Source organism: Metarhizium acridum (assembly GCF_019434415.1).
Source record: "Metarhizium acridum strain ARSEF 324 chromosome Unknown scaffold_356, whole genome shotgun sequence".
NCBI lineage: Eukaryota > Fungi > Ascomycota > Sordariomycetes > Hypocreales > Clavicipitaceae > Metarhizium > Metarhizium acridum.
In genome coordinates, this window is record NW_027094030.1 from 934,583 (window position 1) to 948,626 (window position 14,044).

Sequence of the window (14,044 nt, forward strand, 5' to 3'; positions counted from 1 at the left end):
AATCCACAACATCTATAGACATGGTCTGTCTTCCCTAATCATGGATGCTGATATGCAATATGTGACCTTTGAGAGCCTGCCAAACTCATTTCTGTTGCAGAAGAGTACTATAATGTTGTGCCGTCGTTCGTTCAAATAAATTGGACTAGATGTTTGACAAGCCGAGGTCCCAGGGCACACACTTTTCAAGTCTTATTTGCCATCGCCACTCGTAATTCAACCACATAGATCTACTTAGCCATCTCCTGACTCCATTTATGCTTTAGTTCTTCACGCAGGTCTAACTAGCACAGGAAAGAGACATGCAACTTCAGGTGACAGGAGACGTCTACTCCACAGGTTGTGATAATCCAGCCTGATCCTCCATATTGCAAAACTTGACAGCCCATGGCTAGTATAGGCACCAAACTATTTCTGTCGATGCTTCTGCAGGACTAGTTCCGACAAGACTCGGCACTGTACAGGCCCAAAGGAAAATACTCCCCACAAACACCAAAATGCGCAAGATGAGCGCAGCATGTGCGTATACGTCGGCGGCAACCGCGCCACGTCCCGGAACGTCACAGGAAAAACTGCTCAATGTTAGGTCCCAGTGCTCTCCGGCTTTTGAATATAAAAAGCCCGCGATATCCTCCTTGTGCTTGTCCTGGATCCCATCAAGCACTCAGTTCCCAACTCTTGTACAACTTTTCACTCTTCCCCCAAACTTTCACTTACCCCTGGGCTTTTTGACCTTCGCCTTCACCTTTCAAAATGAAGTTCACCTCTGCCATCCTCGCCCTTGCTGCCGCCGTCATGGCAGCTCCCTACGACAACCCACCCCCACCCCCATCCCAAGCCCCAGCTCCAGCTCCAGGCGCAGGCTCAGGCCAGTGCAACAACAACCAGCACCTCACCTGCTGCAGCAAAGTTTCAGATTTCTTCTGCCAAATTGATTTTTTGGGCGTATGCGCCGGAGGGTCTTACTGCTGCAAGGCCAGTCCCAAGGTAAGTTTTCGGAGCCGTCGTGTCTTCCCTTTTGGTCGAATGGCATTACTCATCTGTGGAATCCAGACCGGCATTAGCATCATCAACATCAACGCCGACTGCTTCAGACTTTTCTAAATGTGCGGAAAATGCATTCACGAGATGTGCCAATGTCTATTCACCATGTCTCACAATGAATTGGCCTGTGGATGGGAAAGCCAGAATCATTATTTGTATTTTTCTTTTGTTGATACGCAAACTGCTGGTGGTGAAGCTATCTTTGCACAGTGGGAATACAAATTGGTGGCCAGTATACATCTTTCCTGTGCGGTAGCAAAAGGGGCTCGGCGCGAGAGTCTCTCACGGCTGCCTCCATAGACAATACCAGTTCATACAGATAACACACTTACAGTACGATGATTTATGCGACTGTGGCCTTGACGTCGTTCAAGATCAATGCATGTGCTAAGGGACATGCAGAAGTAATTATTAATAGTACCACCCCTAGCACCCAGTCCTGAAAGTCTCACCACAAGTGTCACATGGGTGTTACTCCTGAGCCCTTGTCACCACAAAGATGCCTAGACATGCACGCTGAAGCGGCAGGGGGGTTTAGAGTGTCACTACTTGAATGCATTTAACAAGAGCTAAACACGGGGCTATATACTCTATGCAGAGATGAAATGCTGCAATGTCCTGCGTAGGACGCAGTATTCAGTAGAGCGCTGTAGAAGAAACAACTATATAGATAAACATGATGGACGTTACACAAACCCTGCAAAATACTGCAATTTGGCCCCCCAAAAAGGAAGAAAAAAATTAACTTGAAGCACCCTTCCAAAACTCTAGTATTCAAAGCCTGAGTACTTGCCGACAGGAGAATCAAAACTCCAATTAGTTGCGAACAAGGAAAAGGGGGATATAGCTACCACTATTAGGTCGAGGGTACACGATACCCAAGACAGTTCGACCATGTGCATCACAGCTAGCCACCGGCGCTTTAACCGAGTCTCACTAGCTTCGGTGTCTCATTTCAATTCCTCGAATGAGAGCGAAACTTGCATTAGACAACGAGGTGAGTTCGACAAACAGAGGGCTCAGCTGCTGATGAGCACATCTTGACTCATGCAGCAAATATTGAGACAAGATACGAGCTGACATGCAGCACCACCTTGAATTAATGTTGTGTTGCTGACAAGGTAACAAAACAACTCAACCGTAGAGGAATTAATTACTCAACAAACCCTTTTCCATAGCATACCCAAGCCCTGTACGTTATCTGATATGGAAGTAAATGTATCCGATATCCTTGCTATGACAAGGGCTTAATAGAGGGCTTAGGATCAATAGCTTGATTCATCTAACAACATTCTTTAGAATTAAAGGTCCTTGGTTTTTCTTGGGCTCTTTCCGCCAGTGAAGTATCTATTCATACAAAACAGCGATGAATCTAGTGCCCCTAGGGTCTCGTGATGGTAGCCCTCGTGTAACATCCGTGTGGCACTTGCCTCCTAAGAATTGTCTTGGTTGGGTCACTAACCACGTAGCACATGATATTTTTCAGTAGATAATTGATCGCACTATAAAGGGCCGCCATATAGATTTTCATTTGCTTGAGCTCAGCTGCAATTCAGTCAGCTAAAAGTCTTGTGACTTGGCATAAACACCGCTCTATTTCGGCAACAACTGAGACTTGCCACTGAGAGCTACGTCTGAGAAAAGCTAAAACAAGGCGTCCCGTTATCTAGGCGCGAGAATATCATGGTGTCTGCAGAGCGTAGGTTTAATCACTGGTGAAGTTGTGGAATTAAACTACATATATGATTAAAGAATATACCTAGGCCAGGACGAGGGTTTAGGTCGGCATAGTCTGCTAAAAGCGGGTTCCTCATGGAGAGCGTTGTTTTGGAGAACTGTACGTTTGCTTGTCTAACACGAAGACATGGTACAATTGTAAATACAGAAATTAGGGAGGAAGAAAAAAGAGCATGTTCAAGGCCGCCTTGGGATTACAACCATTTGATTTCTGCGCGGCAGATCAGGGGAGTGAAGTAGTCTACACAAATCAGACTGATACACCGAGTTAACAGTGGCCCGTGACACTCATCCCCAGACCAACACGGAATTGGGGGAACGTTCCTTCGGCTTATGTGACGTTTCAAGGAGTTTCTGTTTTGAAAGATGTCAAAGGTAGCAGGGCGGCTGAGAAGGCGAAAGGGATGTTGGACACTCCATCAAAGTGCTGTGTACACGCCGTAAATCTGGCCGAAGCTGGGCGTCGGTCTCCCCGATACATGAAGGTGATTGTCTGTACTTTAGCAGCTCACCAGTCGTTTATAGCTTTGATTTCGCCGCATCATGAATGTAGTCGGAGGCTTGTGTTGGCTGAATAGCAACGCGCCCACGTCATGTATACCCACATCTATACTTGGCCGACTCTACGTAGCCATCGGCATGACAGCCAAACCTCAGACCGTATAAGTGAATAGAATGCTATTATGGAGGCGGGTAGCTATGTGACGAGCAGAGTCAATGGCCGCTATCGCTGCATCTTTTTACGGAGTACCTCATTGGTTAAGCCCAATACCCGTTGTGACACCAAGTCGCCAACAAACTCTCAAGCATCCTTTATGCCCCTTGCCGGCGTTGTTGCAAACACCCATAACTACGTGACTACCACAACAAGCATATTCGCACCGCTTACATGCATCGTACTCGCCCAAACCTCGAGATAGGATGCTGCAGATGTCTCATATTCTCGAAACGGTAACAAAAAGGCCTCCTTTCGCACTTGTGGAAAATTCTTCGCCCTCACTAAAGATATAAAGCGCGAAATGGACTGCAACTTTTTGATTCTCAGAACAACGCAGCCGTCTATATTTCAAGCAAGTCCATTTTCAGCTCCTGGCTAGAATGCTCAGTATCCCAAATTGTAATCTAAACGTGCCCACCGAAGAACAAATCCAACGCAGCACGCGGGCTCATCCTCACGTCATCACCCAGCCGCTCACTCGAAGCAGCAAACACCTCGGGCAAAAAGTCGCCCACATCAATACCAAGCAGCATCTTGGCCACGGCCTCGCCACAAGACCAGCAAAGCGGCATGCCGTACCCATTAAACCCAGCAGCGATCCACTCGCCGCCCTGCTCGCCTCTTTTCGTAAACTCAAGCGGCAGGGGTCCAATAATCGGGAGGCGGTCCGCGGTGAATCCCATGATTCCCGACCAAATCTTGCGAACTTCGGGCTTCTCCCCGTTTTCCCAGCCCTTTGTGAATATCGCAGGCAGAACGGAAGACAGATTCTCAACACACGAGGCATCGATTTGCGAATCGTCACTGATGAGTAACTCCCGGATATTGGCCTTTTCACCGCCAATGAAAATATCCCCCGTCCGTGGATTCTGGTTCGAGTACAAGAGGCCAACGTTGACAATCTGCGTCTCGGGGTCGTAGCTGCTTCCCCCCAAAACAGTCCAGGTCACTTCATGACCGCGTTTGCCAAACGCAGCAGTCGACTTTTGCGTCGACATGGTCCCACGGAGCGGGTAGATCTTGCCACGCAGTTCGGGCAGGAGGTGGCCGGTATGGCCATTGGTTGCGTGAACAATTTTCTTAGCGCGCACGTTTCCCCTCGGGGGGTGTAGGATGTAGGGATGCGCAGAATGCGAGGCCTTGTCGTAGGTGATTTCCGTGACGGGCGTCCTGGTCTCGACAGACACGCGAGCCTTGTACTGGTCGAGGATCTGGCCCCAGACCCGTGTGATGAGTCGATATGGCCAGAGTGCCCCGTTGGGGTACAGCAAGGCGCCGGCCTTGGCCTTGACGTCGTATTTCTGCTCATGTCATATTTCCCTTCTTCCCAGGATTTTCTCCTCTGGCAAGGTTGGACCTACCGCTTCAGCCTCGTCGGTCGTCAGGAACTGAATCTTGCCCTTGTCTTCGGGCACATGCTCCCCGTAGAGCGCCCACGACTCTTTGAATGCCTCCCGGGATGCTTCGTCCTCGAACAAGAGCACGTCTAGTGTTCTTCTGATGTCGCTGGCGTCTTTGAATTCTGGAGACGAGTTGGCGAGCTGGTGCATCTTTTCGAGCGTTCGGTTGGCGTAGCGGGCAATCTTTGTGGCCTGCTCGTGGCCAAAGTGCTCGCTGAGCAGCTTGTAGTCGGTTGGGACGAAGGAGGTGAGAAGGCCTCCGTTTCTGCCGGTTGCGCCGCTTGTAAGAGCGCGTGCCTCGAACACGGTGACGGAAAAGGTGTCTGACGGCGAGTTGTCCAGCAGATGCTTTGCTACGCTGCAGCCGGTTACGCCTGAGCCGATGATGGCGTAGTCTGTTGTGGAGGGCAGACTCGCCGACTGTACTTCGGAGAGGGATGGGTGGGGAGGCATTTGCCAAAACGAGACTGTTGGGTTATCCCGCGGCAACTGGGGGTCTTGGAATGCCTGGGCAGCGAGCTCGGCTATGACGCTGGCCTCTACCCTGGGTGCCATTGTGGTTGTTGCTGTTTAGACGAGGAGTTGATAACGAGCTGGTGTGAAGCGTGTGGAGTGGCGAATGACTGGGCAGTCATGTGTCTCTGAAAGCCGCAGTATTTATCAACCATGGAATCAAATGTATTGGTCGTGTTGAGCTTGGCTGGGCGGGCCGCCGGCCGCCTCGGAATCCGACATGCCTCCATATAAAAGCTCTGGGCAACTTGTTCATCTCGTAACGCGTCAAACAACAGTCCAAGTCCATCATGATAGTCAATAATGCGGCCGCTGCAAATTTCCATCGACGAATAAGAGAGTACATATGTACGGAGTCGGTCGTATCACCACCACAGACACAGCCTGGTACCAACTAGGCCCTAAACAGCATGACAGGCAGGAATCTGTCACACCAAAAATGGGCGTGGCCACGCCACAGTCCTTTGCGACATGCCAAGCCGGCCTATTAAACGCATTATGATTGGCCCCCGCAAGTCCTGATAACGCGGGGTAGTGTCACTGACTCCCCCTCCCGATCCGATCCGAGCCCGGAGCCGCCACAACCACGGTGGATTCCGCGGGCCGTGCATGCATGTTGGCTTTAGACAGTGGCACGTCACTCCAAAAGAGGGTAAAGAGAGGGCATTTGGACTGTCGTGGACTTCCAACTCCTCATATCCCGCAGCCGGAATGCGGACTTGTGGCCCGTGGGCCGTCACGTTGGCAAAACCACGCTCGAGACGCCAACGTGACCGCCAGCCACTGCGCGTAATAACCCGCCAGACAAACTTCTTTTTCCATTGGCCTGGTAAAATGTCAAAGACCAGAATCGGATGAACGCTTAGCTGTCGTAGCTGGCGTTGCTAGTCGAGCACGGTCGCGCATAGTTGACGATTCCCAACTTCATACAACGGCATGAGAGGAGTCAGAGGACCGCCTTGGCAACATCGTCTTGCCTCGGTCAGGCTGGTTGTATCAGCCCATTGCCTTTTCTATTTTTCCCCCATCAGAATCATTTCGTCATGAAAATGTCCTCGGACGAGCCTCCTCCACATGGCGCTGATTTCTGGGTTCCCGGAACCATCGCCCTCAAAGACTGTAAGAAGACCTATTTTCCGCCCAACTTCATTTGTCACGCTCAGATCTAACGCCCTCCTTCACACACAGTACTTCTTCCTACCGAGGGGGTAATCCTGCACCCAGTCCCAACCACGAACCCCAATGATCCTCTCAATTGGGCATCGTGGCGAAAACACGTCAACTTTGGCCTCGTCTCGTTCTACGTGCTGCTGACCTTTGTCCAGCTGGACATTGGCTTCACCGCGTGGGAGCGGTATCAGCAAGAGCTCGGCTTCTCCATCGGTCTCCTCAATGCGGGCGCCGCCATCAACTACGGCGGCCTCGCCATCGGGTGCATCCTCCTCGTGCCCCTCGTCCACAAGTACGGCCGCCGACCGCTGTACCTATTCAGCACGATTCTACAGCTCGTATCGTGTGTGTGGTATGCAGAGACGCAGACCGGGGGGGACTTTATCGGCAGCAACCTGGTCTCCGGCGTCGGCGGCGCCATCAGCGAGACGATTGTGCAGATTACCATTGCAGACTTGTTCTTTGTACACCACCACGCCATCATGAACGGGTGGTATCTATTCTTCACCTTTGCCGGCGCGTATCTGGGCCCAGTTGCCTCTGGCTACATTGTCGAGAGCCAGGGGTGGCGGTGGATGTGGTGGTGGTGCGTCATCTTGTTCGGCGTCCACCTCGTCCTCATTGTCCTTTTGTTCGAGGAATCCAAGTTTATCAACAACGTCGATGCCAGGGACGGCATGGAACCTATCCGGTCCCGGTCAACCGGGGACGACAAACACTCTGTTGCGGAAGCTGAGTGGAACAGGTCCGTCATTCAGGTCGACCACTCGATCCCCTTGGCTAGCTACCGGCAGCGCATGGCCTGGGTCACAAACAGCAAGACGCATCTCTTGCACGACTTTTATCAGCCCGTCGTGCTGCTCTTCACCTTTCCGGCCATCGCATATGCCGCCATCACGTACGGCAGCATGTTGGCCTGGTTTGCGATTCTGACCTCTGTGACTCTGTCCAGGCGACGTACTTGTTTAGTGCGCCGTACAACTTCACCGCCGCGGGTGTAGGCCTGATGAATGTCGCGCCCTTTATCGGCACCTTCCCGGGTATTTTCCTTGGTGGGTGGATGAACGACAAGTCCATTGTCTGGCTGGCGCGGCGCAACGGCGGCATTTACGAGCCAGAGATGCGTCTCTGGCTTGCTCTGCCCATGTCGGTCATGACGCCTGCCGGCATCCTCGTGTGCGGCGTTGGCTTGGCATATGTGAGTACCGACGTTTCGAACTCTTTTTGTGCCCGTTCGTAGCTCTGCTGATGAAATCCTTGTTGTATAGGGCTCGCCTTGGCCACTGGTTGCCGTCGGATACGGCATCTTTGGATTTGGTCTCGTGGTCGCGGGCGGCATTGCACTTTCCTACGCCATGGACTGCTATCACGACGTCAGTTTTGTCTTCTTCCGTAGTTGCTACAATAGCTAATCATTCGCCAGATCATCGGTAACGCCCTTGTCGGAGTCGTATTTACACGCAATGCGTTCTCGGTCGTCGTCCTCTTTGCTTTGACGCCCTGGATCAGCGGCATGGGACTGCGAAATGTGCACATTCTTGTTTCTGTGCTGTGTTTTGCCATTTTGCTTATTCCCGTCATTTTACTTACTTGGGGCAAGAAGTTCAGAGCAGCGTCTGCAGAGGCGTACAAGAGTTATGCTCGGAGACAGCCAACACACCGTCATGTGTGACGGTGATGTCTTGTCCATATAACATTCTTTTCACTATATACTTTCCTCGATTACAGAACAAATACACTGGCTTACATCTTGCCCTCAGTGTGGGCTTGCACATCATCCCTATAAATACACTCGGTACTCCCCAGCTTGTCTCTTTGCACATTCAAGGGATATCGGCGATGCCCCTTTGTTGGGCTTGTTGTTGTTGAGCTTTGACCGTGTAACAAGGGCTGCAAGCACGGGACCCAGGTCACAAGGCCCTCACCGACTTCTTGTATTTATAGAGCTTTTTAATCAGCTAGGCCTTGAGAGAAACCAAGGCCCTTTGATACCAAAGACAGTGCTGTTATTAGCTGAATTGAGTCATCACTCCAAGCCCTCGCTGAGCCCTAGTCACAATCCTCTACTTCGACCCCAATCACTTCTCATTCACTTGACCACGCTTGAAAGCAATCTTTTCCGAAACCGCAGAGACACAAGGCCGCAAAGTGAAATTCAAATGTCTCACCGCACCACCCCGCGACAACGGTAACCAGCATGTCCAGGCAGGACATCTACACGGTCAAACCCGCTCCCATGAACCCTCACAGCGACAAAAGCCCCTTCACCCGAGAGAGGCTCCGTGGCTCGTACGCCTGGCTCTATAGATACGCGTCGAGGCGCCGGTGAGGCGAGAGCCGGCAAGACAGTCGCCTTCAAAGCCCCCGTGTCGTTTCTCCCCGTCGAAAGCACGTCGCACCAAGGTGACCGGACCACGGCATTACTTGTCTCCTTCATGCTTTCCTGGATCGGCCTGAGGCGCGCCCTCGTATCCGGCGGCAACAGGATCTTGTTAATGCACGCCATAATCTCCGCCACCAACGTCGTCCAAGACGCGATGAAACTGATGATCAAGTCCCAGAATTCCGAGCCAGGCTGTTGCGCCGGTCCGTTCAGCTTGACTCGGCAGATCTCGCGCTTGACAGTCTGCATGTGCTGGATAGCATTGGCGCACTCCTTTGTGAGGCACTTCCAGTGCTGGATGTGCGACAAGGGCGCGTGCTTGCGCACGGCGCTTCGAAGCCCATGCGTTAACTGGCCGCCAAACGCCGGGAGGATGCGCAGCATTATGTTGGCTGAGTTCTGCAGGCACAGGAGAATCTTGTCGAATAGCCCGTCCGAGTCCGATGTGTCAAGGGTCAAATCAGGAGGTTTCAACTCCCCCGGCATCTCTCCGGGCTCAGGCCGCGGCGACTTTTGAATTGGCCCCCGGTTACATGAAGCATTCACGTCAGCGGCAGGATGGTTAGATTTCCGCATCATCTCCTCGTCTCGGAGCTTGTCCGAGGCGCCCGCAACGGAGCCATCTTGGGGATGGACGGTATTTCCGGAGCAGAGTCTGCTGGCCAGTGCTCCGTGCACTCGTTCGTTACAGATAGAATGGTGGCACGGAGCTCCATGACGCAATTGTAGAGCAACGTCAACAGCGTCCGAATATATCGTGCGTGTCCGTTGTCGACGGGCGCATCCGTGCTATCCGCAAGCAGAGCGCATATATGCCGGTACGCTCCCATGAGTGTCTGACACGCTCGGAGGACAATATTCGTCTGAGTTGAATGGTCCTTGGTTTCCAAAGCTGTTGTGTCGTACTTTTGTATCTCCAGCTCCAACACCTCTATGTGGCAATTTGTACTGTAAATCACGATTTGCAGGCTGGGCTGACTATCCGCTAGTTCGCCGCGAGCCAATATCGCCAGCTGCTGGATCATGGGGTGGATTTGGAGAATAGCGTATAGCATCCCCTTGGCAAATGCAATAAATGGGTTGAAGCATTTCGATATCCGGCGCCGCTTGGGTACCGCAGAGAGTCGTCTGCCGTAGATGGATTGTTGGAGAATTGAGTCAGCGGGCGTAGTAGCGTTCTTGTGCCCAGTCCTAACTCCGTGCGTGGCACAGCTGAAGCTTGATTCTCGATCGTAATGATTGCATGCTCTGGTTTCGTTGACTTCTCTGTATCGGCTCCATTTATCTGGTTGGCCTAAGCATGACAGGGTTTCCGATTTACTCCGGAGGCGTTCTTCAACATTGCCAGTCGCTGAAGGCACAACGCCGGTCCTTTGGGTGCTTCCACAAGGATGAGACTGTTCGCGATAATGTAGCTTGGGAGGCATTGGGTGGAAACCCGATCCCATGCTTTGGTACCTCATACCGGAAAATTCTGATCCAGACACTTTTATTGGAAAGCGTCCACTTGCAGCTCGTTTCCGGCTTGGGCGCGGAGTCTCGTCACCCGGGCCAGTGCAGTTATGGGAGATATCTGGCTCCACGCGGCTGTTAATAGCCTCCTGCCTTAGGATGGATTTTATGCGTGCCGTCATAGCAACCTCTGTCGTGTCACTGCTACCTTCTTGAAGTGAGGTGGTGGCGAGGGTAGAGATGAGATCCTTTGGCGGAAAGGTGATCGGGTTCCCTTTAATTTTAAGGACCTGCAAGGACGCCATATTGGCCAGGCATAATGGCAACTCCCGTATTTGGTTCTTCGGGATGGAAAGAACCTTGAGTGACGATAAATTCGCAACCTCTGGGGGCAGCACGCGGAGTTGGTTCTGACCGAGGTCAAGAATCTCGAGGCGCTTCAAGTAGCACAGCTGCTCCGGAGTTAGCACCTGGTGCACAGTGACAGGAGTCGTGGTCTGTAGATTTGCCTTACGGGCAATGGGAATTCCCGAATCTTGTTTGCCCTGATATTCAGGTACCGTAGTGAGGTACATTCTGAAAGCCGCACTGGCAGAGACGACAGCTGATTGTGCGACAAGGCCAATCTGTCAAAGCATCGTCGTTTTGTCAGCATTGACGTTTGCCCGTGCTCATAATTTTAATTGTTGCACAAACTGACCTTTCTAACTTATCCTTGAGTATGTCCACAAGCTCCTCCGGCAGCTCGGGGATGGCACTCCGGCTAAGGTCAATGGTGACGCCGGGATGCAAACCAACGACTGCATCGCCAAGTTGCCCAGCCGACCCTTCGCTCAGGAGAGCATCTCGCATTGCCTTGCGAGCAATGGCAAGAACCTTTGGTGCAGGTAGGCAACGGCCAGAGGATAAATTCGTGGACAAGGACGCGTCTTTGGCGCCGGAAACGAGCGGCGGCTCAAGGCGATGGTTAGACATGGCTGTCAAGTTTGTAACGACGCACTGAGTCTCTGCCAAACTTCTCGGTAGGCTTCTGGAAATGGGCGTGCCATGCATCTGGTCTGAATAGTTCGTCCTGGCCGATTCTCAGAACCACTTGCTCTCTTGGGTGGAAATACGTTCAGATGTCGGGTTTCATTCGCGGTCGGCGAATTGAGAACTGGAGAAGATCTGCCGACAACTCCTTAAACCTGGCTTGAAGGAGTCTGCATAATCTTATTATCCAATTTTTGCCCAGGCCGTGGCTTCTGTTTGACTGATGATGAAGATGTTTTACACCTGAGCCTCGTCGACATTGGACGTTGGCCAAAACGCCATCGAGTGACTTCATGGAGTAATGTTGTTTGGCATCAAAAACAGCCTTAATTAGACAAAAACAGTAAAAACAGTGGTATCTGTGTCAGGTTGGTGAATTGCACGTGGTAGACCTGTTGGGCCTCTGCACGCCGAAGGCATGCTAGGCATTCCAGCAACCTCTGCGTTCCTTGTCTAGGTCGCGATTCGGGTCTCCTGCATGATAAAAAATGTCACGGAAAGAGAGCTCCGATGATATTGTTATGATTTGTTTCGCAGCCATTAGCGCCCGAAAGGCTAGTTTTTATTCTCCGAGCACGTCTCCTCCTGGGCTGCTGCGCGGAATCCCAACAAGGATGGCATAATGACAGCCTAATTGGGAGACACCGCAACGCGCCCAATTTCGATGCCATGGGAGGATGCCTGCAGCATCTTCACGCTGACCTTTTGATCGGCAAGCCGTCGACGTCGCTGACTCCAATTGACGCAGCTGGTCTCCCGAAAGTAGAAGGAACCGGCATTCCCAATAAGAATGTTTAGCATTCCCAACACTTTTGTACATGTTGACTCGACAGATGATGCCATTCTTCTTCCCTTTTCTTCACTCATTTCACAAGCTTGTTGACGGTGGTAAATAGGTTGCACGCACCTACTGACATGAGAAGGTCGGCAAGCACAGTTCAAAGCCAATCTATAATCCATGCCAAGCAAATCCAAGTATATTATAATAAGAAACGAGCGGTGTCTTTTAGTAGTAATTTCAAAACATGGTAAAAGAGACAGAAGTGGGGGAAGGGGGGAAGGGGGGAGAAAAGAAGAGCGGAAAGAGAGGTCAACTGGCAGTAAAGATAAAGGCTAGAGCAAAAGAATAACTCAGACTTTGGGGGGGGAAACGAGTAAAAGAAGAAGAAAAATAAGAGTTGACATAATACAATATTACCTAGCACCTAGTCGTTCGTCTCTACCTTGAGCAGACTTGGGGATACATGTACAATAAAGGCGCAATCAAAGTCGTAATAGACTCGTCAATCTCGTCTCAATGTGAAAGGAATGGTTGGAGGCATCACGCATCGGACCTATCCACGAAATGTCGACGCGCAGAGCTTGCCTCCTACGCCCCCAATGACGGCACTGAGGTCTCAAGCTCACGCTCGCACACCAGACAAATAGGGATTTCGACACAGCCGTGTTCGTAACCGCCGCTGCATCTACGGTCGCCTTTCTATATGTATACACACTTGGTATACCGAGTATGCAAAGTACCTTGCTGCTTGACCTCACCTAACTGCAATCTCTTGCTAGACTATGTGATGGATTGACTGCCAAGATTGATCACGAGGATGAGATGTCTGGTGCATTCGAAAAAGAGAATCCCCTTGGAGCAGCAAAGGCTGTATGCCTCTCCACAAGGCCCTGGGACCAGTCCTCCCCCCTTTTATCCGGCAGAACCCTGTAATGGAATTATTTTTGGGGTCTGGTGGGATTAAAGTGACATATAGACGCACCGTCAACGTCGGTAACTGCTTATTGGCCCTAATCCTTGGAAGATGCTTCGTTGGAGCCTTCGCTGCCCTGTCTGTCAGTAAAGAGTCTGGTCTGTTCTGGTGAACAATGCGCTCACCCCCTTCTCTCCCTCTTTCCCCCCAGGGCCCCCAGGGTCAGCCGCTGTGCAGATGTTGATTGAAAATCCGCCCGGGGGGTGGCCCAATAAACCGCCAGGCCTCCCTGAAAATTTCCCCGGTGCCTCAGTGCCCTCTTGCTAGGGAGAGGGCCGTGCATATCAAACATTGTCTGGTCTGGTGCTACTTGACAGTTGGCAGCCTTACTCCCAGCGAGACCACTCGAGGTCGAGCAGGGTCAATATCGATACTATCTAAATGTGCCTGGCACCAAATGTTTGTTCCAAAACTGCGCCACCCTAGTCCGTTGCAACATTGAAGAGATCTCTCCGCTTGCAGCCCTGTAGCCCTGCTTACAATCTCCCACATAATTACAGTGCGTTGCTGTTGGTACGGACGCCCGCCGACAGTCCAAGCACTTCCTTGCTAGGCCACAAGTCATGAGCATACAGGGGTGGATGGATTTCGGCAGTGTCTTCAAGATGTGTATCCCTTTGAGTGTGCGCAGGTGCCATTTTGGTAACGACCAAGGATGTTAACCAATTAAAGACATGAGATTAAAAGATACTTAAGTCACCTGAAAATATATATGGTAAATAAAGTGCCTTATATACTAGAAGTTACAAGTAAATAAGTGGGTACCCTGTTATAAACGATGTACTTAGTAAGTACTAGAGAAAAGTGGAGTATATACATAACAGGCACCTGCGCACACTCA

At 51.3% G+C, this 14,044-nt stretch overlaps 5 protein-coding genes across 5 annotated transcripts; 2 read left to right on the top strand and 3 right to left on the bottom strand.

Moving 5' to 3' along the window:
- Nucleotides 1-753: 753 nt before the first annotated feature.
- J3458_015635 (uncharacterized protein) lies at nucleotides 754-1,104 on the top strand (the record flags this gene model as incomplete). Its single annotated transcript, XM_066120869.1, has 2 exons — nucleotides 754-987; nucleotides 1,054-1,104. The coding sequence occupies 2 exons, from the start codon at nucleotides 754-756 to the stop codon at nucleotides 1,102-1,104; spliced, it is 285 nt and encodes a 94-aa protein (XP_065974197.1).
- Nucleotides 1,105-3,903: 2,799 nt separating this feature from the next.
- On the bottom strand, nucleotides 3,904-5,454 carry J3458_015636 (uncharacterized protein; the record flags this gene model as incomplete). Its single annotated transcript, XM_007815813.2, has 2 exons — nucleotides 3,904-4,800; nucleotides 4,861-5,454. The coding sequence occupies 2 exons, from the start codon at nucleotides 5,452-5,454 to the stop codon at nucleotides 3,904-3,906; spliced, it is 1,491 nt and encodes a 496-aa protein (XP_007814004.2).
- Nucleotides 5,455-6,455: 1,001 nt separating this feature from the next.
- On the top strand, nucleotides 6,456-8,254 carry J3458_015637 (uncharacterized protein; the record flags this gene model as incomplete). Its single annotated transcript, XM_066120870.1, has 5 exons — nucleotides 6,456-6,531; nucleotides 6,601-7,480; nucleotides 7,552-7,780; nucleotides 7,851-7,955; nucleotides 8,006-8,254. 5 exons carry the CDS (start codon nucleotides 6,456-6,458, stop codon nucleotides 8,252-8,254), a joined length of 1,539 nt encoding a protein of 512 aa, XP_065974198.1.
- A 492-nt stretch (nucleotides 8,255-8,746) lies between these two features.
- Nucleotides 8,747-9,451, bottom strand: SOG2_4 (RAM signaling network component; the record flags this gene model as incomplete). Its single annotated transcript, XM_066120871.1, has 1 exon — nucleotides 8,747-9,451. The coding sequence occupies one exon, from the start codon at nucleotides 9,449-9,451 to the stop codon at nucleotides 8,747-8,749; it is 705 nt and encodes a 234-aa protein (XP_065974199.1).
- Nucleotides 9,452-9,540: 89 nt separating this feature from the next.
- Nucleotides 9,541-11,392, bottom strand: SOG2_5 (RAM signaling network component; the record flags this gene model as incomplete). The annotated part of the gene is made up of 3 exons (XM_066120872.1): nucleotides 9,541-10,869; nucleotides 10,932-11,043; nucleotides 11,118-11,392. The coding sequence occupies 3 exons, from the start codon at nucleotides 11,390-11,392 to the stop codon at nucleotides 9,541-9,543; spliced, it is 1,716 nt and encodes a 571-aa protein (XP_065974200.1).
- Between the last annotated feature and the right edge of the window lie 2,652 nt (nucleotides 11,393-14,044).